At 42.4% G+C, this 24,546-nt stretch overlaps 2 protein-coding genes across 3 annotated transcripts; both read left to right on the forward strand.

Moving 5' to 3' along the window:
- The first annotated feature begins 3,884 nt into the window (after positions 1 to 3,884).
- LOC119354479 (187-kDa microtubule-associated protein AIR9-like) lies at positions 3,885 to 21,114 on the forward strand. Of its 2 annotated transcripts, XM_037621207.1 has the most exons (38): positions 3,885 to 4,041; positions 4,730 to 5,511; positions 5,606 to 5,671; positions 5,877 to 5,942; positions 6,038 to 6,109; positions 6,189 to 6,254; positions 6,356 to 6,418; positions 6,492 to 6,557; positions 6,865 to 6,964; positions 7,431 to 7,532; positions 7,986 to 8,209; positions 9,059 to 9,173; positions 9,581 to 9,701; positions 9,843 to 10,015; positions 10,686 to 10,818; positions 12,138 to 12,238; positions 12,310 to 12,357; positions 12,475 to 12,659; positions 12,773 to 12,890; positions 13,362 to 13,489; positions 13,665 to 13,833; positions 14,184 to 14,302; positions 14,413 to 14,581; positions 14,749 to 14,833; positions 14,922 to 14,995; positions 15,099 to 15,218; positions 15,545 to 15,731; positions 15,823 to 15,944; positions 16,032 to 16,239; positions 16,624 to 16,697; positions 16,778 to 16,916; positions 17,002 to 17,183; positions 17,439 to 17,594; positions 17,689 to 17,820; positions 19,486 to 19,544; positions 20,240 to 20,272; positions 20,376 to 20,507; positions 20,624 to 21,114. In XM_037621207.1, the coding sequence occupies exons 2-38, from the start codon at positions 4,828 to 4,830 to the stop codon at positions 20,798 to 20,800; spliced, it is 4,968 nt and encodes a 1,655-aa protein (XP_037477104.1). In that variant the 5' UTR covers positions 3,885 to 4,041; positions 4,730 to 4,827; the 3' UTR covers positions 20,801 to 21,114. The 2 variants fall into 2 exon arrangements, with proteins under 2 accessions (XP_037477104.1, XP_037477103.1); XM_037621206.1 differs by having other exon boundaries at positions 15,823 to 16,239.
- Positions 21,115 to 21,803: 689 nt separating this feature from the next.
- Positions 21,804 to 22,556, forward strand: LOC119354480 (photosystem I reaction center subunit psaK, chloroplastic-like). Its single transcript, XM_037621208.1, has 2 exons — positions 21,804 to 22,007; positions 22,103 to 22,556. Exons 1-2 carry the CDS (start codon positions 21,858 to 21,860, stop codon positions 22,343 to 22,345), a joined length of 393 nt encoding a protein of 130 aa, XP_037477105.1. The 5' UTR covers positions 21,804 to 21,857; the 3' UTR covers positions 22,346 to 22,556.
- Positions 22,557 to 24,546: the final 1,990 nt, after the last annotated feature.

Consider the following 24,546-nt stretch of genomic DNA (forward strand, 5'->3'; position numbering starts at 1 on the left):
CTGTGTTTGCAGCTTCACCAGCTGACTGTGAGAAACTGAACATCTCTCCCAATTCCCCTTTTCGGAGTTGTGGGGACGAGAGGAAGAGCTGGGAGCGCTAGCCATGTTGGGGTGGTTCTGCTCCGCAAGTTCTGAGGGTTTCTTCCGTGGGATTTGGAGGGGATCTGAGATCTATTCTCTTTAAATAGGCACCTTTCTGGTACGGTCAGGGTGGTATATGTAAAAATACCCCGACCTCTTGTATTCACTCAACACATGGAAGATGAAGTCAGGAAGGCGCGGAAGCCGAGGGATGCAACATTAAATGGACAGCCGAATACATCACTTTAAAGTCATAGGAGGAAGAACCCACCTTGCAATGTCGAAGACTATCTGTATGCCGAATACCTCGTCATTGAAGCCTGGTTCGGGGGCTACTGGGGGAGTCCTGGAGTAAGGGGTCCTCGGGCGTCCGACCTATTGGATATGGGCCGGACTGATGGGCTATGAAGATACGAAGACCGAAGACTCTGCCCGTGTCCGGATGGGACTCTCCTTGGCGTGGAGGGCAAGCTTCGCGACCAAATATGAATATTCCTTTCTCTATAACCGACCTTGTGTAACCCTAGATCCCTCCTATGTCTATATAAACCGGAGGGCTAGGTCCGTAAATAGCCCCGAATAATCATAGCCAGACTAGACTTTTATGGTTTAGTCATTATGATCTCGTGGTAGATCAACTCTTGTAATACTCATATTCATCAAGATCAATCAAGCAGGAAGTAGGGTATTACCTCCATAGAGAGGGCCCGAACCTGGGTAAACATTGTGTCCCCCGTCTCCTGTTACCATCAATCCTAGACGCACAGTTCGGGACCCCCTACCCGAGATCCGCCGGTTTTGACACCGACAGGCACCCCAAAGGCACAACAATAGTTCTCTTAGTCGTGTGCGGTGCCCCCCTCCACAGTTTACTCCTCCGGTCATAGCATCGTAGTGCTTAGGTGAAGCCCTGCACGGATCACGTCACCATCACCGTCACGACGCCGTCGTGTTGACGAAACTCTCCCTCGATCCTCTACCGAATCAAGAGTTCGAGGGACGTCATCGAGTTGAACGTGTGCTGAACTCGGAGGTGTCGTACGTTCGGTATTAAGATCGGTTGGATCATGAAGACGTTCGACTACATCAACCACGTTAACCTAACGCTTCCGCTTTTGGTCTACGAGGGTACGTGGACACACTCTCCCCCTCTCGTTGCTATGCATCTCCTAGATAGATCTTGCGTGATCGTAGGAATTTTTTTGAAATTGCATGCTACGTTCCCCAATAGCAAGTTCTCTCAACAATGATAACATAATTAGATCATATAACAATCCCTCAACGTGCAACAAAAAGTCACTCCAAAGTCACTAATAGAGGAGAACAAATGAAGAGATTATTGTAGGGTACGAAACCACCTCAAAGTTATTCTTTCTGATCGATCTATTGGGCTATTCCTATAAGTGTCACCAACAATCCTAGAGTTCATACTAAAATAACATCTTAAGACACACATCAACCAAAACCCTAATTTCACCTAAATACTCCAATGTCAGCACAAGTATCCGCGGGTTTGATTATGCATCACACAATCTCAGATTCATCTATTCAAACCAACACAAAGAACTTCAAAGAGTGCCCCAAAGTTTCTACCGGCGAGTCAAGACTAAAACGTGTGCCAACCCCTATGCATAAGTTCACAAGGTCACATAACCTGCAAGTTGATCACCAAAACATACATCAAGTAGATCACGTGAATATCCCATTGTCACCACAGATAAACACATGCAAGACATACATCAAGTGTTCTCAAATCCTTAAATATTCAATCCGATAAGATAACTTCAAAGGGAAAACTCAATCCATTACAAGAAGGTAGAGGGGGATAAACATCATAAGATCCAACTATAATAGCAAAGCTCGCGGTACATCAAGATCGTGCCAAATCAAGAACACGAGAGAGAGAGAGAGAGAGAGAGAGAGAGAGAGAGAGAGAGAGAGAGAGAGATCAAACACATAGATACTGGTACATACCCTCAGCCTCGAAGGTGAATTGCTTCCTCCTCGTCATGGAGAGCGTCAGGATGATGAAGATGGCCACCGGTGATGGTTTCCCCCTCTGGCAGGGTGCCAGAACAGAGTCCCGATTGGTTTTTGGTGGCTACAGAGGCTTGCGGCAGCGGAACTCCCGATCTAGATTTCTTTTCGGAGGTTTATGTATTTATAGGAATTTTTGGCGTCGGTTTCACGTCAGGGGGTCCACAAGGACGGAGGGCGCGCCCTCCACCCTTGTGGAGGTCTCGTGGCTCTTCTGGCCCAACTCCTTTGCTTCGGGGCTTCTTCTAGTCCATAAAAAATTACCGTAAATTTTCAGCTCATTTGGACTCCGTTTAATATTCTTTTTTTGCGAAACTCAAAAATAAGGAAAAAACAGAAACTGGCACTGGGATCTAGATTAATAGATTAGTTCCAAAAATCATATAAAATAGCATATAAATGCATATAAAACATCAAAGATTGATAATATAATAACATGGAACAATAAAAAATTATAGATATGTTGGAGACGTATCAACAGACAACTAGAGGACGACGACGTCCCAATAGAGGAAGTGGCCGACGACGAGCCAACGCCACCCTCCTCATCTACGCCATGACGCCACCCTCCTCCTCCGCACCACCCTTGTCGGTACATTGCACCATGACCATCGGCGAGTCCCGTTCCCATTACATGGACATGGTGAGGGATGAGCGGGAGGAGCAGTTCCGGGAGCGCGCTGGCCGAAGGCGCCTACAACCACCAGCTCCTTCAGGAGCACCAGCAGGCAGAGGAGCAGCTCGCCGCCGGCAGGGCGATCGTGCCGGACACGGACCAGGCGGCGCCGCTCGAGTCCTACCACTTTGTCCGCTAGAGGTACCGCTAGCGTCAGGCGGAACTGGAGGCCGCCTACAAGGAGTTCGACGAGGCAACAGATGAGGTGTGGGGCAAGACCGACGACGAGGCAGAGAACACCGCCGAGGCCGCGCTCCGCCGCCACAACCACGAAGCCAACACGTCCGCGATCGCAGTCGGCAATGAGGAAGAGTAGTGCACGGTAGGTCGCCACCGTTCGGGTCCCAAGAAGGCCACCGCTGTTGAAGCCAAGCTTGGTGGGCCGAACATCAACAACCGACTAGCCGCTTGGCGGCGACGCGAAGACGGACAACTTCACTTCCCGAGGCTTTGGAGACAGAGATGTAGAGTGCAGAGGCGCAACTGGAGAAGGCAAAGCTTCAGTTCTGAGGGCTCATGGCCGGACACGAGGAACAGATGCCAGCAATAATAGATTAGGTTAACTAATTATACCTCTAGGGTCGGATATGTAATGAAATCCACCATGTTTATATGAAATTCGGATGTGTTTGAACAAACTTCGTATGTTTAGTTTGAATTGTTGTTTAAATATGTGCAGACTGATCCTTATTTATAAACGGATGTGAAAGAAAATTTGTGGGCCACGATGCCCTAACCTAGCCGGAGACTACTCTCACGAAACTCAACGCCGCTCCAAAGTCCCAGCGGCCAGCCGGGCCACGCGAAAGAACCAGTACGCCGGCGTCGGCGGCACTTTACAGTAACCACCCCCATCCCTTGACGTCTAGTAATTTTCAGGAGCTCGAGGCTCAAAGCGGAAAAAGTCGAACGATTTTCGAAGCGCCCGGGCGGGGCCCAGACGAAAGCGCGGAGAGCGGGACCGGGACCGGGACCAAACCCAAACCCGGCAACCTTTTATTTTTCGAGTTTATGCATCCGCCCCCCGGAATTTGTCTATAATTATATGGACCGGCTCGCTTTGCTTCGCTTGACCCCCTCGGATACTCTTCCCCGGCTGATGCTGTCTATTGCCTCCGCTCTTCCACTCCGCTTCTCGTCTCCGTCTCCCACCGCCTACCACCTCGCACGCTCCTGGCCGCATTGGCCGAAGCCCGAAGGGGAGGCAGGGCCGGCGGCTGGGCTCGGCTCCGGCTACGACACGGGAGGTGAGCTGAGAGGGACTGACCCCTTGCCTGCCCGCTGCTCGGTCTTTTTCCGCTGGAAATTCCTGATGTTTTTTTCTTTCGGATTGAGTTTTTAACTTTCGAGCCGCAGTTCTGAGTGACCGGTGGTTTGAGAGTCCAGGGCCTGGTTATTTATCCAAGTATTTCGCCTGGGGGCTCGCCGGCGGTGATTTCCGGCGGGCGTTTCGGTCGCCTTCTCGCCGAACCAGTGGTGGAGGTTTATGCGCATTCACTACTGCTCGCTAGGGTTCTAGGAGCGTTTTGGCGGCGTGGTTTGAGTCTTTTTACGACTTTTGGTGTTTTGCCATCTCGGACGAAATTTTGATTCTGTTTTGAATTCCGGCCTCAAACTTACTGCTGCTACACGTTTCTTCCTGAGCTTTAAAAGTTATTTTTTTTCTTCCAGAAATGAGCTTTAAAAGTTTCGCATATTTTGGTAGGACGTCGTGATTGCACGATTTTTCAGTCTGATTGGTACTAGCTCGCGTCACACCCTTGGTCATTTCCGTTGAGGCGTTGACGAATTCGGCCACTATTTCAATTTCTGAACTGGCGTGCAGGCTCCATGCCAAGGGAATCTGCGTTTTTTGTATTGAATTGTTAAGCAATTTGCTGACCCTTTCATCCCTGTCACACTAATCGGGTGTTTGTCTGTCTCTTTGCAATCCAGCTCACTCATGTGTTCAGCTGCCAAGAGGTTGTTGGCTTGACTGACTATTAACGCATTGGAGGTGAACCCAGTTGAGGCCTTTATCCTGCTTGTCGGGAATGGAAGCTCCACCGGAGGCATCAAAGCCGGCAGATGCTAAACCGGTGAAGCCTCGACCATCTGCACCCACTGCCAGGATTGCGTCTTCGTCAGTCAAGAAGCGGACTGATGGTCTTACCTCGGCACAGTTGAATGTGTCCCGGTCTTCGTTGATGAAGCCTACCTCTACCGTCACCGCTGGTTCGGTGCAGAGAAGAAGCAGCACCGGAACTGCCGGGAAGCAACAGGAGAATGGGAGCTCAGTTGTTGCTAAGAAGGTTAGTCCTTCGCTGTCGGATGCGGCCAAGAGGAGTAAACCGGTGTCAGTCCCCACTGTTAGTTCCAGACCTTCACTGGAGAAGAGGACATCTTTGGTGTCTGAGAGGACCAAGGTAGATTCGGTGAAGAAGCCTTCTGTTAAGGCATCGCCAACTTCAACACTGAACAAGGTCCCATCCCTGACAGAGAGCTCCAATGGCAGCAGCACGACTGCCAGTTCCAGGAGAATGGCATCAAATGCTTCTCTGCACTCACCGCGGTCCTCTTCAGTGACAAGCAGTGTCACAAAGAAATTGGGTTCTCGGACGTCATCGGCGGACAAGGGTTCTTCTGTGTTGAGCCGGAGGAAGAGTTCGACTGCTGATAGTCGTGACTCACGGTTTATGATGCTGCCACAGGTGGATCTGAAGGCTAGCGATGAAGTGGTTAGTGTTGCTTTTCTGCTTGTTTTGTCAATAACTAAGATGATTGCATCATGTGGTTGTTTTCTTCCATCCAACATATTTTCTGCTGCTACAGAGACTGGATTCAAGAGGTCACAGGGTTCGTAGTCTGAAACAGTTGAGATTAACACCTAAACTTGAGGTAAAGTGCATTCAGCCTTTCCTTTTCTGTTTTCCAGCATTTAAAACTCACAGCTTTTTGCGCTTTTGAATAACTAGAGAGAAACAATCTTGCTAATTTGTATGGTAGTTGCTAAACTTAGCAAGTGTGCAAAGATATATATAACCAGCATTGCTTATGCAATGGCATGGATAAAATGACTGCTAACTATATTTCCTGTTTCTAGTTTGTGTATCTACGGGACAATCTGTTATCAAGTTTGGAGGGCATTGAGATACTCAACGGCGTAAAGGTATCCCCTCATTCCCTTTTTGTTGTTCATCCTTCATGTGCAATATTTTTGTTGATTCTAGTTTTGCTGTGCTATGTGTTTCATAATATTTCCAGGTTCTTGATTTGAGCTTTAATGACTTTAAGCTCCCTGGGTTTGAGCCTCTTGAGAATTGCAAAGTCCTCCAGGTTTGTGCTTCCCCAGTCGTATTCATTGAACACATAGAAGGCTCATGTGCACTAATTTCATTTATACTGAACTATGTAGCAACTTTATCTTGCTGGAAATCAAATAACTTCACTTGCCAGCCTTCCCGAATTTCCTAACTTGGAGGTATGGTAATGTTGTCAACTTAGTCTTAGCAGGTAGCAGTTGATCATTTACTTATTTTGACAAAGCTAAATCTCAGCCTCGTATTTCTCTTGCTGCACCAGTTCCTTTCTGTCGCCCAAAATAAGTTGAAGTCACTCTGTATGGCCAGTCAGCCTCGACTTCAAGTGAGTTTGCTGATTTTGTCTGACTTGAACATAATCAAATAAGCTAGTTAGACCTGACTTTGTTTATGTATAGGTGTTAGCAGCCAGCAGGAATAGAATATCAACTTTGAGGGGATTTCCACATTTACCTTCTCTGGAGGTAGGTTTTCTTCAGTTTTAGTTATAAGTAATTTACACTGCTTATTTTCTTATCAAGCTAAGTTATATCAGCATGTATCTCCATACCTTAGTTGGTAGCCTTTAACTTGATGTTATTGAACCTTATATGCATCGATGGAGCAATTCACTCCACTCTTGATGATGATATGATGTTCGCACAAACACTTGGAACCTGAATTTTATGTATAAGAATTATTCAATTATATGAAGTTACTCAAGAATATTGATGCATGAAGATTTAGCATAGTTGGCTCACATGTGCTATATTAAACTCAAATTGCCTTCAGAGTTTACGTGTGGAGGAGAATCCACTTCTTGAGATGCCACACTTGGAAGCTGCTTTGATTTTGCTTGTAGGCCCTACTATGAAAAAATTCAACGACCGAGGTATGCCCAAACATGCTTTTCACTGTCCTGCGTAGTTACTACTTTTTGATTGGACGGTCTGTAGTAAGAAATAGCTGTCTTGATGTCTGATCTTAAGCTTATTGCTGTGGTAAAATCTCATTCAATCGGGATGTCGTTACTCTGAATGAAAAGGCAGGCGATTCTGTTACTTGAGATATTTCCAGATAAACCACTTTCCGTTTCCTTTTCCTTGAAAAATGTCGCCATACGAATAGTTCTTTTTTTTTTTTTTCAAATTTTGAGAGTTGAGGTATCTCAGTGTCAATTCTTTGTCGGCATATATAGTAGGGATATGACTGCTGTGATCTCTTATGTTGATAAATTGATCAATCATGCGTAGTCCTGCATTGGTCGTGTTGGGTAAGTATAGATGTTTGGTGTGACCTGAATATTGTATCTAATTACACTAAGATCTTTCATATTCTGAAGTGTGAATTTGATGCAGATCTGAATCCCACCGAGGCTGAGGTTGTGAAGCAATATCCTGCTCATACAGCTATTTGCATTCGTGATGGTTGGGAATTTTGCTCCCCTGAACTTGCTGCTGGTATGATTTTACTGCACAGAAACTTTGTTTGTTGACTTCTTTTGTCGTTGTTAACACATTTTCTAAGGATTTCAGTTTTAGACTTTTAGTATAATATATATTCCTTAAAGACATGTGTTTGGTTAGACACACGGGCTTTATGCTAGTGCATGATGCCAAAGGATTGTGTGTCAGAGTGGTCAACCTGGCATTTCTTCTCAAGGCATGTCATTTTTCCTTTTTGAACAAGGGAATTTGAATTTTAACACATGGTACTTTTGTGAATAATACTAGGTTTCATGTTCTTTTAGTTCTTCTTTGTTCTCATGAATAAAACATAGGCAGCATGCCAAGGCTTGATGTGACATCATGAACTAAAGCTGTATGATACATATTTGTTACCTGGTTCTTGACTTCTTTAGTATCTTTGATAGCCTAATTGCACATTTATTTTGTTTTAAATTCCGTGAACAGATTCAACATTCTCCTTCCTGCTTGAGCAATGGAAGAATAAATTGCCCCAGGACTACATAGTGAAGACAGCTTATGTTGACCATCCATTTGAAGAAGACCCCTGCCATTGCCATTTTAGCTTCACAAATCTTAGTAGTGAAGGTAAACTAGTCCTCAAATACCAATGGTTTCTAGGTGGCAAGACACCGACAGGTTTTGTGCCTATTCCTGAAGAATTAAGCGAGGTACAAATACTCCTCCTAAGGTTATTTGCGTTGTAAAGAACTGACGTTTCAGACCTTTTTGTAGTTTGTACCGTCATCCATGGTGTTTCTGTTTATCCCAACTGCCCGTTTCAGCTAGAGCTTTGCCCAATATTAGCCAGCACTGGTTGATAGACCTTAAGAATGCAAAAATAACCTTTATATTAGGGTTGCACTCTAAGATTGTCAAACATGATTGACGCCAGCAGTTAGGGCACTTCCGTCCTTTTGCTCCTTGTTCACTAAAATTACCTAAAGCTAAAAGTACTGAATAAATCGCCATTACATGCGGTGTGGATAAGAAATTTAAACCACAAACTTGCATCATACAAAACTAGGACCAAATTAATGGCTCGATGAAAACCCCTGCCTCCAGAGTGCACATATTATCTTCTGCAATTTGCATTTTCATCTATCATCGACTTCGACCTTATTTTCTCTGCTATTGTATTCTACAAGTTCTATGTCCCTACTAGTTTTGTATAGTTCTACCAGTTTTGCCATGCTACCATCCTTTTCCAATTCTAAACTCTTGCTATATGTAAAATATAAGGTGTACTGTCCGAAGAGTGAGGATAAGAAATTTAAACCACAAACTTGCATCATACAAAACTAGGACCAAATTAATGGCTCGATGAAAACCCCTGCCTCCAGAGTGCACATATTATCTTCTGCAATTTGCATTTTCATCTATCATCGACTTCGACCTTATTTTCTCTGCTATTGTATTCTACAAGTTCTATGTCCCTACTAGTTTTGTATAGTTCTACCAGTTTTGCCATGCTACCATCCTTTTCCAATTCTAAACTCTTGCTATATGTAAAATATAAGGTGTACTGGCCGAAGAGTGAGGATGTTGGAAAATGTTTGAAAGTTGAATGCACTCCAGTACTGAATGATGCTGAATTCCCGCCTGTCTTTGCTGTATCTTTACCTGTTTGTCCAGGTATATCAAACAACTCATTGAATATTCATAATAATTGATTCTGATTTCTAGTAATTCTATAATTGGTGCCCATTTTGCATGTAGTAGTAAGTTAGATAAAATGTTTGTAGTTTTGTACTTAATTATGGGGCCCTTTCACTGAAACTCCTCTGAAGCTTTATTTGCCTTGCTGCAAGATTTCTAGCTTTTTTATTTCTTGTGAGAGTAGAAATAGTTTTTCCCTCTGTTAGTACTTATGCACAAATAATTGCCTTGAGCAGCCATTATTTTGGCATACTAGACAAGAGTACCCTGTATTATCCAATAACACAATGCTCTTATGGATGGTCAACCAGTGTGCTAATCTACTATATGGTGGCAAACCCTACATAGTTCAAAGGTTTTCTTATCCTGTTTCTGTTTACCAGGGACTGGATATCCAAAGGTTATCAATCTAACAGTCAGTGGTGAACTAGTAGAAGGAAATGTACTCAAGGGTGTTCCTCAGATTGCTTGGTGTGGTGGGACACCAGGGAAAGGTGTTGCAAGGTTGGTTTACCTCTTTACCCTACTAACTTTCTACCATTTTTATTTGCTTAAATGAACATTTTATCAAATGTTTTTATTTCCCTTCCTATTTTTCTTGTAGTAAGGAATGTCCTTGACTTGTTAAATCTCTTTTGGGTCTAGTTGGTTGAGGCGAACATGGAACGGCAATGCTGTAATAGATGGAGCCGAAGGGATGGAATATCAGCTAACTATAGATGATATTGATTCAAGTTTGGTATTTATGTACACGCCTGTTACGGAAGAGGGCGTTAAGGGGGAGCCACAATGCACAATGACAGATTTTGTAAAGGCTGGTAAATACTTTTCTCTGCAATCACTTTTTACTGTTACAATTTTCCGTTGAACTTAAGATATGGGACACATATTCATTAGGGTTACATATTTGCAAGCATCTCTTCCGATCTATCTGTAATGGATTTTTTAGACAATGAATGCTTTTATTACCCCCTCTGCATCATGGATGCGTCCAGCCATACTTAATTACAAACTTATTACGTCATAAAGAAGAAAATGATCTTGACTAAAAAAGAAGAGGCCAAAACAACCAGACCAATCACCTTGTGATGGATATGTTTAGTTTTGGCTAAATGTAATCCTGCTATCTAAATTATTTTACAAATTATATATGCTGGAGCCTCTGTGGACAGAAGATACAGATAATTTGCTGCTGATATTTTAAAAAATTCACCAGAAAAGATATTGTTAAGAATGCATGTTTATTTGTACATATGGCCTTTCCATTTCAAAAATAACTGATGATGGTTCATCTGCTTATAGTCCTTTAACCTCTAGATAAAAGTGTTCACTTGTTTAAAAATAAGGACCGTGTCCATTAGAGTTGTCATCTTGATCTCAATTTGTATGTTCCATAATTTTTGCTCATACTCATATGACCTATTTGTAATGACTAGGCACTATTTTTATCTCTAATTTCATAACTGTTTGTCTATGACATTATTTCAGGCACACCATCAGTTAGCAATGTACACGTTGTTGGAGATATTGTTGAAGACAACACAATCAAAGGAAACGGAAAATACTTTGGTGGCAAAGAGGGACTGAGCAAATTCCAATGGTTCAGAGAGAAGGAAAATGGGTATGCGCCATTTTTGTGGGATCATTAAGTATATTGAATAAAGTATAGATCACCTTTTGTGTATATATGGTTTAGCACTTTCATTACAGCCAAGCATTGCACTCGTTATAACTATTACCAATCCGAGTCTTGACCGCTTATTCTGCTTACGCAGTGAGGTTTTTCCTGTATACCATTGACATGAGCGCAGACCCACTCCCTAGTAGCACCACTGAGATCAAGTAGTTTGGGCCTTAAGCCAATTAAACATAAGCATGGAAGGGTTGTCCTCTGTAGAGATTAGATATGATTTCATCTGTTAATCTTAGTTGCGTAGGGCTAAGAGAGCCATCTATATAAATATTAAATAATCATGTATCGGTACTGATCATGGAATGAATGAGAGTATGAACTAGTACAAATCTAATCCCAGTCCGTCCCTTCTGCCCCCTTCACCAACCTGCGAGATGGCCAGCCTACCCTCGGCCCTCGCTTCTCAGAGCATTACATCCGGTCCATCCTGTCACCTTCATCGGTCTTAGGCCCAGTATCAAATTTAGCATTTGACAACCAGTTCCAGGAATTTTGTGTGTAGCCAGACAAAAACGACCAAGGCTTTATTATCAATTTGGACAGAAATAGTAGATCTTAATAAGATTGCAAGGAAAGGTCTTTAGTTGAGCGTTTGTGCTTTTTTCCTGGGAGCACCCGTCAAGTTTTCTTCTGTAAACGTTTCCTTATCCTTCTGAAGTAAAATAATATTTTGATTTGTCCTATGCCTCGGTTAAGTACTTATAGGTTGAACCGATCAGCTGAACTTTGAAACCAGGTCAGTCGACCAGGCTTATCTCGTCTCTTATGAAATAGCAATTCAGGAACTGGTATGCCTTCTGAGAATCTGGACTGCCAAAACCAAATCTTTCATAGTCATATGCGATGTCTAAGGTATCATTCTTATGTTGTCACTAGGAAGATCCTACTTACATCACCCATTGTGTCTGAACAGATCTTTTGGTCTTAATAATCCAAGTAGATGCCTTTACATAGCTAGATTAAATAGACTGAACATTATCGGACTGTGGTTGTACCAATAGAATGTGATTTTGATGCCCCTTGCTTCCGACATCCCCATTTGTGATGCTGGACTCTAGGCACCTAGGAGTTTCCAACATTTTAAGGAGCAATATTCAACTGAATGTAAACTTATAAAGTAAATAAGAAATATGAAAGAATGATTTATCTTTAGCTGCTCTGGTTGAGCACTAGTCTAGCACCACACGCAGTGTGTAGAAATTGATGTAGTATGCTATTTATGGAAACAACTACTTGATCTTGTGCAGTGGATATCTTCTAGTGCTGTCGAATAGCACACAATACACACTAACCAAGGAGGATGTGGGCTGGTGCCTCAAATTTGTATATACTCCCATCAATCTTGAAGGTCTGTTCAACTGTCCACTGCTTGTGTGCATTGATATTTTGTTATACTAAATTATATTAGTGTCTTTCCAGGCCAGGAGGGTGAAGCTGCTTTCGCCATAACAGAGGCAGTACGGAAAGGTAGCAACTAATGACGTCGTGCCCATTTTGCAGTTAAAGTGTTAATGTTTCTGTGCTTTACGATAATGTTGCTATTAGCTGTGTGATCACTTTGCTTTACTTCCCTTGGTCGGTTAGCTCCTCCGAAAGTCTTTGATTTGAAGATTATTGGTGAAGCAAGAGAAGGAAGCAAGGTATCTGTTACTGCTACCGTCACAGGTGGAACTGAAGTATCCAGCAGGGTTCAGTGGTTCAAGGCATCTTCATCTGAATTTGTGAATGACCATGAGCTTGAAGCCCTTTGTACATCTAAAGTCTCCAAGGTATGTTAAATTTTATTCTCTACTTCTCTTGGTGTTGCAGCATTACTGAACTTGTAGTCATGTTTTTAATGGAGATATGGTGAGTTACAATCTCTTTGTGAATTTTATACTAGACATTCCACATTCCTCTTGGGGCTGTTGGATGTTATATTGTTGCAAAGTTTACTCCTGTGGGACCTGATGGCGAAATTGGTGCACCAGCCTATGCTGTATTAGATGATGTTGTGGAAAGTAAGTTCATGTTCTGTCAAACTCAACTATTTGTCCTAAATATCATTTTGTGTTCACACTTCTGATAAGGATGAATATTCTGTTCACAACTCTCACCAGTGGCCATTTGTAGTTTTGTCTACCAGTTCATTATCTGCCCACACTTGAATACTAAATTCATGAATGGTAGATGACCTAATTAATTTATTGAATGGGTGGCTAGAAGTTTTCTACAGTTCCACTGGACTATCTCCACAAATTTCTTAGCCAGTAGATTTTGGTATTTCTCCTGTTTATTATTGGAATACTGGGAGCATAAAATTCATCCAAAACTTTTGTAAGGTCATGAAGGTCCACATCATTCACCTTCAAGCTTTTGTTTTTGTTTGGGCAAATATGCACTAGCATCTTGTGATTTACCTCTTTGTTCTCGTGCTGTTGCCATTTGCTTTCTAAATTTGACAGCTTGGTTATATTTCTCCTCTGTTGCAGCATTGCCGCCCAGTCTGAACTTTTTGACAGTCACTGGTGAATTCTCAGAGGATCAAATGTTGACTGCATCATATGGGTATATTGGGGGCTATGAAGGAAATAGTCTATACAGCTGGTATCTTCATGAGGTATTGCTATACTTTCTTGTTTGTAACTTAGTTCACACTGATTCTCAGTAAATAGCACTCATCATGCATATTGGGCTTCTAGAAATGCATATATTTAGTATATACTCCTTGGGTACTAGCTATGTTCTACGTTCTTTATGCCACACTGTTGCTCCACTTACAAAAAGTTTGACAGACTGAGGATGATGAAGGCAGCCCACTTTCAGAAGCGTCTGGTTTGCTACAATATCACATTAAAAAGGAAGATGTTGGGAAGTTTGTCTCTTTCAAATGCATACCAATCAGGAACGATGGTATTGTTGGTGAGCCAGGAGTTTTCTTGGGAAATGATAGAGTTACACCAGGTGCACATTCTCCTTCCTCCCGAGCAATTTCTCAAATAGGAGATCACTTTATGTGCCAAGCAAGAAGCTGACTGAATAAATGAAGTAGGATTCTTTGCGGATGCCTAATATGCTTTTGCGTCGTGACATGATGCCGAGATTGTATATATGTCAAAAACAAAGGAGTAGTCGAGTAGAATAGCTTCAGTATGCCACTTAATTCTCTTTTGTGGATTGGTTGCTTTTTTATGGCTGAGTTATGTTTCCTGACTGTAGTTTTGACATAGTCTAGATGTTAACTGACCAATAAAATTCGTCAAGCAAAATGATTTCCAATGCACTGACTAATTAAATCTCTTCACTTTTAACAGGAAATCCGGCGCTACTTTCTCTTGAACTAAATGGTGAGGCCATTGAAGGGACAACTATGGTTGCCAATAGAAGATACTGGGGAGGAGAAGAAGGGGACACGATATTCTGTTGGGTACTGGTAGGTTATTGAAACACCATTATTGTTTTCACACAATGATGACTTTTTGTAACTTCTAACAGATTGGGTATCCAGTGGCATCCTTAAAATGAACTCTCTTTTGTGTGTAGACAAGTTCTGATGGAACCTGGAATGAAATTGAAGGCGCAACAAGCTCATCATACAGCTTGAAATGCGATGATATTGGCTTCTACGTGTCTGTCTCGTGCGAGCCTGTTAGAATTGATGGAGTTCATGGTTCTTTGGTGTCGACAGAAGCAATCGGTCCTATTATTCCTGGTACATTAGCTGACAATTTTATCTCATGGGAAAATAAGCGCTTTTCTTTAGTTCTCATGCTTCTGTACATATGTGCATGTGGACACGCATTTCCTCCAATCTATTCATTGATGTAATAACACTGGCTAGCTAAATGGACCAAAATCCCCTTGTATACTTGTTTGCAGGGCCACCGGCATGTCGATCACTTGAGCTAGCTGGCTCTATGCTTGAAGGTGGTCGGTTGACCTCTCATGCTGAGTATACTGGAGGGTAAGCTACACTGCCAGTGTTCCAGGTTATGCCTATTGACATATACTAGCCGATCTGATTTGGTTGCTTCTTTTTCTTCTCATTCTAGTGTTAAGGGAAACTGCATCCAGCAATGGTTCAGGTCACATGATGATGGTAGCAAGGATGAGTTGATTGCCGATGGTCAGTGCACATTAAGTTTTTTTTAAGGATTGCGCCCTATCAGATACAGTTGCTGTTTTTTCTCTGTTGGAGCAGAATTAATGTTCAATTGTTTGTCTCTTAGAATGTCTAGATCTTGTTCTAGCTGATGTTGATTGCCGAATTGAGGTTATATTTACACCTGTACGAGAAGATGGAGTGCAAGGGTCACCCAAGAGTGTTTCTTCGGATATAATCTTACCTGGTTAGTGCTTCTTCCAAAATGCTCTACTGTTTCCATCAGTGGAGAAGCCTTGATCTAGTGCAGAAAGAAAATGCCTAGTAGCTTTAATCTTCATTAATCATAACATGGATTGTCCTTGTATGTGATAATCTGGATCCTGTAGGAAGTACTCCCTCTGTAAACTAATATAAGAGTGTTTAGATCACTAAAATAGTAATCTAAACGCTCTTATATTACTTTACGGAGGGAGTAGATGAAATGAATTCAGTTTTGAGCATAGCGTGCCCAAACTCTATACAAATTTTAATCTAAAGAATTGTCTGTTCGTTAATCCGCCATTGACACAGGGGAGCCCAAGGGTGTCAGTCTTGTTATACCAGAGTGTTTTGAGGACAATGAAATTTCTCCTATCAAAGCCTACTTCGGTGGCAAAGAAGGCACTGGAAAATATACTTGGTTCCGAACTACAGAGAAGCTTGATAACTTGGAACCTGAGCTGGTGGCATCATGTTCAGAAGTCGTCGGAGAAACCTTGTGCGTTCTTTTACTGATTGCATCAAGGCTTTTGCTTTTGAAGGATGTATGTTAAGAGCTAATTCATTTGAAATAATGCAATGTCTAACAGATTGTACAAACCTTCATTGGTTGATGTTGGCTTCTACTTGATCCTTTGCTGGGTTCCTACACGATGTGATGGAAAGACTGGTGACCCATTGATGGCTATCACTGATAACCCTGTCATGGCAGGTTGCCACTTGATCTGTTCCTACTTGACATTGCTATGTATTAAGTATTTACTTCCTGCAGATTCTTACTCTTGTATGAGATTTGCAGCTTTTCCATCTGTTTTGGATGTTAACTTGAAGAAGACAAGTTCAGACTTATACAGTGGAGTAGGCATTTATTATGGTGGATATGAGGGATCAAGCTTGCATAAGTGGTATAGGGAATCTAGTGATGGGACCAGGATTTGTATAGATGGCGCTGCTTCAAGTACATATGAAGTGGCAGATGCAGATTACAGCTGCCATCTGTTGTTTGGGTAAATCATTTTAATTAAGTCTATTTTTGTCTTGACACTTTTTATTGGAATCACTTGATGGTTTGTTTATTCTCATCTTAGGTTAGATAATATAGTCCACGTGAAGAAACCTCAGTGGCATGTTATGTTTTTTCTTTTCAAAGTCGTTCTACTGTTTTTTTCTCAAATATATTATGATCCGTAATTCACCAGAAAATTGCGTTCCAAAGGATTTGTCTGCAGAATGTTGCTTCTGTTGTATATTTCATCGTTCTAAGATAAATGACAACATCTGACATACTTTCATTGGAATAAAAAGTAACTTATGGATAATTTGGTTGAAAATTACTGGGCATGATCTTTCCTGATGTCTAATATGCAGTATGTGTTTGCAATTCTTGGCAGGTATACCCCTGTTCGTTCAGATGGAGTCATTGGCGAAGAAAAGTTCTCTGAACCATCTGATATAATCTTTCCAGGTAAGCTATACGTCTCTGAACCTATTGGATATATTACTTTTATGTTCTCATTTTTATGTAACTGAATCTTTCTGTCGCAGAGCAACTCAAAATCGAGACCCTTTCATTCAAAGGAAATCAAGTTGAGAGAGAAACACTTGCTGTAGTTGAACAAATTCCAAGAAATGAGACTCAAGAGCATATATGGGGTAACTACAAGAAAGAAATAAAATACCAATGGTAAGAAAAGGGATGTAACATCTATATCTTTGGATATACTTTGGTCAATATGTGTGTAACATGTACTGTATATCTTTGGATGCAGGTTTGCCTCAAATGGATCAGGAGTGGACCTGTCTTTTGAACCTTTGGCTACCGAGTGCTCTCCTTCATACAGAGTACGCTTTGAGGATATAGGCCGATGCCTCAAATGTGAATGCATTGCTATTGATGTATTTGGACGATCCAGTGAATCGGTATCAGCTGTGACCTCCCCTATTTTGCCAGGTCTTTTCTACTGCTTATATTTAGATCCAATGTGTTCTTATTTGTTCAATGTGTGCATGCTTCTGCCCTGTCCATTGAAGTTCTTCTGGCTGCTAAAAGTAAATAATAGTAGTAGTTCTTTTAAGGGCATTTGCAATATTTGACCCAAACATGAAGATCAAGTTGCACTTGTATTGGTGATTGTTGATAATTGGTATTCAGTCTCATGCAAAGTTGCAGTAATATCTATAATCAGTGGTATTTGTCTTTTAACAGGACTACCTAAAATTGAAAAACTGGAAATTGAAGGAAGAGGTTTCCACACCAACTTATATGCTGTTCGGGGTATCTATAGTGGTGGTAAAGAAGGCAAGAGCAAAATTCAATGGCTTAGGTCAATGGTTGGAAGCCCTGATCTTATCTCCATACCTGGTATGATTACTTTGTACCTATTTTAAAAGATGTACCCAATCAACTATTCTTCTAGACTTTGACATCTTTTACCCGCGCTTGATTTCTTGTGCAGGTGAAACTGGAAGGATGTATGAAGCAAACGTTGATGATGTAGGGTATAGACTTGTTGCAATTTACACACCTGTGAGAGAGGATGGGGTTGAGGGACGACCTGTTTCTGCTTCAACAGAGCCGATTGCTGTTGGTATAGTCAAATTGCCTACCCCATCCTTATAAGAAACACCTACCATCTTTCCCACCAATGTTCTCCTATTACCATTTACTGCAATTTTACTACTGTATTTATTAGTACCAATCTTCAAGAACAAGGGGGATGTTCAGAGTTGTACTAATTACCGTGGAATTAAGCTGATGAGCCATACAATGAAGCTATGGGAGAGAGTCGTTGAGCACCGCTTAAGAAGAATGACAAGCGTGACCAAAAATCAGTTTGGTTTCATGCCTGGGAGGTCGACCATGGAAGCCATTTTCTTGGTACGACAACTTATGGAGAGATATAGGGAGCATAAGAAGGACTTGCATATGGTGTTCATTGACTTGGAGAAGGCCTATGATAAGATACCGCGGAATGTCATGTGGTGGGCCTTGGAGAAACACAAAGTCCCAGCAAAGTACATTACCCTCATCAAGGACATGTACAATAATGTTGTGACAAGTGTTCGAACAAGTGATGTCGACACCGATGACTTCCCGATTAAGATAGGACTGCATCAGGGGTCAGCTTTGAGCCCTTATCTTTTTGCATTGGTGATGGATGAGGTCACAAGGGGTATACAAGGAGATATCCCATGGTGTATGCTCTTTGCGGATGATGTGGTGCTAGTTGACGATAGTCGGACGGGGGTAAATAGGAAGTTAGAGTTATGGAGACAAACCTTGGAATCGAAAGGGTTTAGGCTTAGTAGAACTAAAACCGAGTACATGATGTGCGGTTTCAGTACTACTAGCTGTGAGGAGGAGGAGGTTAGCCTTGATGGCCAGGTGGTACCTCGGAAGGACACCTTTCGGTATTTGGGGTCAATGTTGCAGGAGGATGGGGGTATTGATGAAGATGTGAACTATCGAATCAAAGCCGGATGGATGAAGTGGCGCCAAGCTTCTGGCATTCTCTGTGACAAGAGAGTGCCACAAAAGCTAAAAGGCAAGTTCTACAGGACGGCGGTTCGACCCGCAATGTTGTATGGCGCAGAGTGTTGGCCGACTAAAAGGCGACATGTTCAACAGTTAGGTGTGGCGGAGATGCGTATGTTGAGATGGATGTGTGGCCACACGAGGAAGGATCGAGTCCGGAATGATGATATACGAGATAGAGTTGGGGTAGCACCAATTGAGGAGAAGCTTGTCCAACATCGTTTGAGATGGTTTGGGCATATTCAGCGCAGGCCTCCAGAAGCTCCAGTGCATAGCGGACGGCTAAAGCGTGCGGAGAATGTCAAGAGAGGGCGGGGTCGACCGATTTTGACATGGGAGGAGTCCGTTAAGAGAGACCTGAAGGATTGGAGTATCGACAAAGAGCTAGCTATGGACAGGGGTGCGTGGAAGCTTGCTATCCATGTGCCAGAGCCATGAGTTGGTTGCGAGATCTTATGGGTTTCACCTCTAGCCTACCCCAACTTGTTTGGGACTAAAGGCTTTGTTGTTGTTGTATTTATTAAACTTATGAATGTGGCATGCCTCTATAGAATGGAACATGAACACGTGGCAGTGCATACATGTCGTATTTATGATAAATGTATTCAATTAGGGAATCATTATTTAAAATCATCTTAGGCTCTTAGCTATTCTAGTCATTGTTTTCGTACAGCCTTCACTAGTTTGTCGTATTAATTTCTGCTTTCATCTTATTCAGAACCCGAAATTTACAAGGAAGTAAAACAGAAGCTTGACGACGGTTCTGTCAAGTTTGAGGTGACAACCTTTCTTCTCTGAAATTCCCCTTTTTTTTCTCTAGTTCAGAGCTAACATGAATGGATTAATATCTGTTTGACAAACTGTTAAAATCAGTTTAGTTTCCTATTCACTGTTGTCACTGAGAGATGAGTAACAGTCGTGAACTCTTCCCACTAAATTCTGAGTCTGAGAAAAATTCCATTGCAATGATTATTTGTGCTGTCCCTGCAAAAGAAAATATGATTGTTTGTGCTCTCGGGGAGCGCATGCTCTCTTTATTTTGGAAAATTAAAAAATTGACTTGAGAAGTTTCAAACCAAACCCTCAAAATCTGATGCGTAGATATTAGAGGAGCCATGTGCCAGCAAGTTTTTTTGTGGAAATTCATTGTTTTGGGGTTGGGTGAAGGAAAAAAGTAAAAGTGAGGAGCTAGAATAGCATTTTCATGTTTTTCTTTAAGTCCCTGAGTTTGTTTTTCCCCACAACAAAGTGGAAAATTCATTGATTTGGGCAAATGAATTGTGTTTTTCACGAAACATGCAATCTGAAAACAAACTTGAGTCAATTGTATACATTCCAGTCACTACTAACTATTTTAAATATAATATTGTTACAATGTTTGCGATCTTCAAAGTAATGGTATACCTTGTGTTATCTTAGTGAAATTTATTCTTTGTCTACTGACTAGAGTGCATCAACTTTGCATTAAACAGGTTTTGTGTGACAAGGACCGAACACCAAAAAAGGTATTTCCCCAAACTTTTGATGTCCTTACGCATCGGCTCACCAGCATACTAAGATATCCAAATATACCTATCTTACCCAAGAAATTAATTAAAATACTAACAGGCACAAGTGATGGGACATTTGGAGCGGAGAATTTTGGAAGTCAACAGAAAGAGAATCAAGGTTGTAAAGCCTGGATCCAAGACATCATTTGCAACTACTGAAGCCCGAGGGACATACACCCCCCCATTCCATGTAAGCTGTTACCATGAACTGGATAGATATATACAATCTGGTATTGGTAATATGTACTCCATTTTTCTTCAGCAATATGCTATGCACTTATGCTAACATTTATTTGAGGCTTGCAGGTTGAGCTATATCGTAACGATCAGCACCGTTTCAAGATTGTCGTTGACGGTGATAACGAAGTTGACTTGATGGTTCAAACGCGGCATATGCGAGATCTTGTCATTCTGGTGATCAGGGGCCTCGCCCAAAAGTTCAACAGCACCTCCCTCAACTCACTTCTCAGGATAGAGGCATGAAAACATGATATATCTGAGAATGTACGTCAATCAGGAACGTATGTTGTTCAATACCGGTGTTGCAATTTGTTGGTTTGTAGTGTGTATTTTGTAGGATTTGTAGCGTGTCAGCTTGTTTGATCCTTTTGTTCTTCTAAAGAACCAACACACAAGAGCTAGTGGCCCTTGTGACTCTGTTTTTTTTTACATGTCTCATGAAATGTATATAGGGTTTTCAGAGTGTGAGAGAGTGGTGTTGTATTCAAATACAGCTTGCGCATGCCATGCCGTCATAATATCAGGTCATATTGTTGATGATCAATCATTCCTCTTTATCGTAGTGATGTCAGGATTGGTATTCGGTGTGCTCTGAGGTACTACCGTCATGGTGTATGTGACATTACGACTTGGAAGACGCATCACACACTTTATTTTCATTGGCAAATTCGTGTGTGCCACGTAAAACCAAGTTTTTTTTGTTTTGAATTTGCAGGTTGCAAATATACTCCCTTCGGTCCTTTTTACTCCGCATATTAGAGTTGTGTCAAGTCAAACTTTGTAAACTTTGACTAAATTCATATTAAAAAATATCAACATCTACAATACCAAATATATATACCATGAAACTACATTTCATAATGAATCCAATAATATTAATTTGACATTGTGAATGTTATACTTTTTTCTATAAATTTAGTTAAAATAGAGATGCTTTGACTTTGGATAAAACTTATATACAGACTAAAAAGGATCGGAGGGAGTAGTTATTTATTTATTTAACAGCAACGAAAAGAGCTAATTATTTTACTGAACCGTTTCATGCCGGTGATGCCGTCAGCAAAAGAATAGCGACAGACGGAGAGGAGCTAGACACGGTGGTGTATCTTATCCGAACTGGCAGGCACTCCCTAACCAGGGGGCGCCACGTCGGTGGCAAGGATCCGAAACCTATCCTCGAGTGGCCGCCGCTCGCCACGCGATCCCCCGTGTGGCTCCGGCTCCACAAGATTTAAGAAAGGAGCTCGTTGAGCATTGCACCTGAGCAATCGCAGCATCCACAGCACACAAATCCGCAGCCATGGCCTCCCAGCTCTCCGCCATGACCTCCGTGCCGCAGTTCCACGGCCTCAGGAGCTACTCCTCGCCCAGGTCCATAGCCACGCTGCCGTCCTTGAGGAAGAGGTCCCAGGGCATCCGCTGCGACTACATCGGCTCCTCCACCAACATCGTAAGATCACACACATAGTACTACGTATACATGCGAATGGGTCAGGCATTGATTGTTTATTTGGTTAAAATAATTACTACTATACGCGGATGCAGATCATGGTGACGACGACGACCCTGATGCTGTTCGCCGGGCGGTTCGGGCTGGCGCCGTCGGCGAACAGGAAGGCTACGGCGGGGCTCAAGTTGGAGGCGCGCGAGTCCGGGCTGCAGACGGGCGACCCGGCCGGCTTCACGCTCGCCGACACGCTCGCATGCGGCTCCTTCGGCCACATCTTGGGCGTCGGCATCGTGCTCGGCCTCAAGAACACCGGCGTCCTCGACCAGATCATCGGCTAGAACCTTCCTTTTCCGTCCGTAGCTGTTCTGCATTCGCATCGCGCGCTCCATGTAGTGGATCAATTAATGCTCCCTTCGTGATTTGATCATGTGGTGTAGTACAATGTATGTGTATGCATCTTTGTTTCAGCGGGACGTACCGCCGCGCCGGTGTGGCAACTCCTTCATCCCATGCGTTTTTCATCATCTATAGTATCTTTCACATGGTGAAGATCGTCCTGTGTTATAGAAAGAACAACATAGAGTCCAAAAACTAAATAAGTACTCCCTCTGTGAAGGAATATAAAATTGTTTAAATCACAACTTAGACCAGTTAATAATTTAAACGATCTTATATTTCTTCACAGAGAGTAACAATAAAAGTGCAAAACAACTCGTGTCGCCCCCTCTCACGGCTTGAGGAGAACCAGCGACGCCTCCTCTTCCACCCCTCCCCTTTCTCCTCCCGCCGTCACCAGAGGTGCCGCCGCCGAAGCTCGGCTGGCTTTGAGGAGCTTCTTTGGCCGTGTGGCGTGGTAGTGGCTGCTACCCGGAGGGGTCGCTCGGTGCGGGTGTCGTCGGCTGGTGTTAGAGTTGTGCTGAATATTGTGTACAAGGTAGGTTATAGTTAGACTCTGCGTCGTATGGTGTGTAGACAGAGTATGTTGTGGTGTCATAGTAGGACTTTTGTATCTTATAGGCACACGAAGTAACAACCTATGCCAACATAACAGGACATACATGCAGGGGAGCTGGTGTGTGGTATTGTAGCGGTATCATGGAGATGAGCATCCATAGTCAGGCTCAGGGATGTAGCCGATGTTCGGTGAATCTTGTTAGCAAATCTCACTGTCGTGCCTCGTGTGATTGCTTAGTCATCAGTGGATCGCCTCAAATTATTCTAACAAGTGGTATCATGAGCAAGTTTCAAGGAGGTCGCAGATTGTTGATCTAGAGGAACGGTGCCAATCTTGTATGGTTCGCTTGGAAGCAGGAGAGAAGATCATATCACATTCAGAGGCGACAAGTTTGAGACTGTGCATGAGATGTGACAAAGGTATTGGAACGGTGAGGCAAATGGAAAGCGAAGACGCGCAACACCAGAGGCCCTCGACTTGTGTGATCTCGCCGAGATCGATCCTAACAGCAGAACCCAACACCTGTTGTAGACTATGCATGTAGCCACGTGTGCGTACCCAACAATAGAAGATCTAGATTAAAGCTACCGCAGGCTCGAGCCAGGCATCCTTTCGACCAAGCGCTCACCCCCTTGGACGCTGCTTTGGCCCAACCCACCCCGGAGGCCCAGCTCGTCGTCCAGCACGCCGCCTGGTACTCACGATGGAGTTGTTGGGTTTCCCAGAAGAGAAAGAGTGAAGCAGTATAATAGCAGATGATATTTCCCCTCAATTAAGAAACAATGTTTATCAAATCAGTAGGAGGCACCACACCAGCAATGTAGACAGTACCTACACACAAACACATCAATTGCTTGCACCCAAGAAAAGTAAGGGGTCGTCACTCCCCTTGTTCTCGCCAGTTGCAACCAGTTGCAAGATTAAAACTGATAGTGATAGATAAAGTAAATAAAAAGTAAGAAGAAAATAAAGAGAGCAAACAAAGCAATTGTAGGATTCTTAGTATTATGGAGAATGGACCGAGGGGCCACAGGTTCATTAGGCCTCTCTCGAAAGCATAGTAATGGTGGGTAAACAAATTACTGTCAGGCAATTGATAGAATTGAGCATAGTTATGATGATCATCCATGTCATAATCATTACATAGGCATTATGTGACGCCCGGGTAATTAATCTACAGTAATCCCCGCTAATGATGCCACGTCACCTCGGTTACTGTGGATAAACTCGTGTTAGTTCGGAACCTAGTTCGAATTTCAAATTCAAAATCGAGCAAACAATAAAAAGTTTCAAATATTTAAAATTTAAATGTTCGGAGTGAACCAAATAATACATAGGTAATTATGGTGGAGAAACCAAACTTTGATAAAATGTTTAAAGGCCCTAAAACAATTAAAACAATAGTGAAAACAATTAAACAAATGCCTATTGAATTTATAAAATGCTAACGATATTTTATTATGGGTTAAGAATTAATCTCGTAGTAGTTTATTGGTAAATACAAATTAGGCACTAGTGGTAATTTTATAAAACTGAAAATAAAAGAAACTACAACTAAAAAGAGACAAGAAAATATATATAAAA

This window comes from Triticum dicoccoides, chromosome 2A (assembly GCF_002162155.2).
Source record: "Triticum dicoccoides isolate Atlit2015 ecotype Zavitan chromosome 2A, WEW_v2.0, whole genome shotgun sequence".
Taxonomy (NCBI): domain Eukaryota; kingdom Viridiplantae; phylum Streptophyta; class Magnoliopsida; order Poales; family Poaceae; genus Triticum; species Triticum dicoccoides.

Excerpts from the sequence above, each read along its gene's own strand:
- LOC119354479 (XM_037621206.1), top strand. The coding sequence starts at position 4,828 with ATGGAAGCTCCACCGGAGGCATCAAAGCCGGCAGATGCTAAACCGGTG. Across the intron at positions 12,239-12,309 it reads TACTCCCATCAATCTTGAAG|GCCAGGAGGGTGAAGCTGCT; the intron begins GTCTGTTCAACT and ends GTGTCTTTCCAG. Across the intron at positions 14,834-14,921 it reads CATGCTGAGTATACTGGAGG|TGTTAAGGGAAACTGCATCC; the intron begins GTAAGCTACACT and ends TTCTCATTCTAG.
- LOC119354480 (XM_037621208.1), top strand. The coding sequence starts at position 21,858 with ATGGCCTCCCAGCTCTCCGCCATGACCTCCGTGCCGCAGTTCCACGGC. Across the intron at positions 22,008-22,102 it reads TCGGCTCCTCCACCAACATC|ATCATGGTGACGACGACGAC; the intron begins GTAAGATCACAC and ends ACGCGGATGCAG.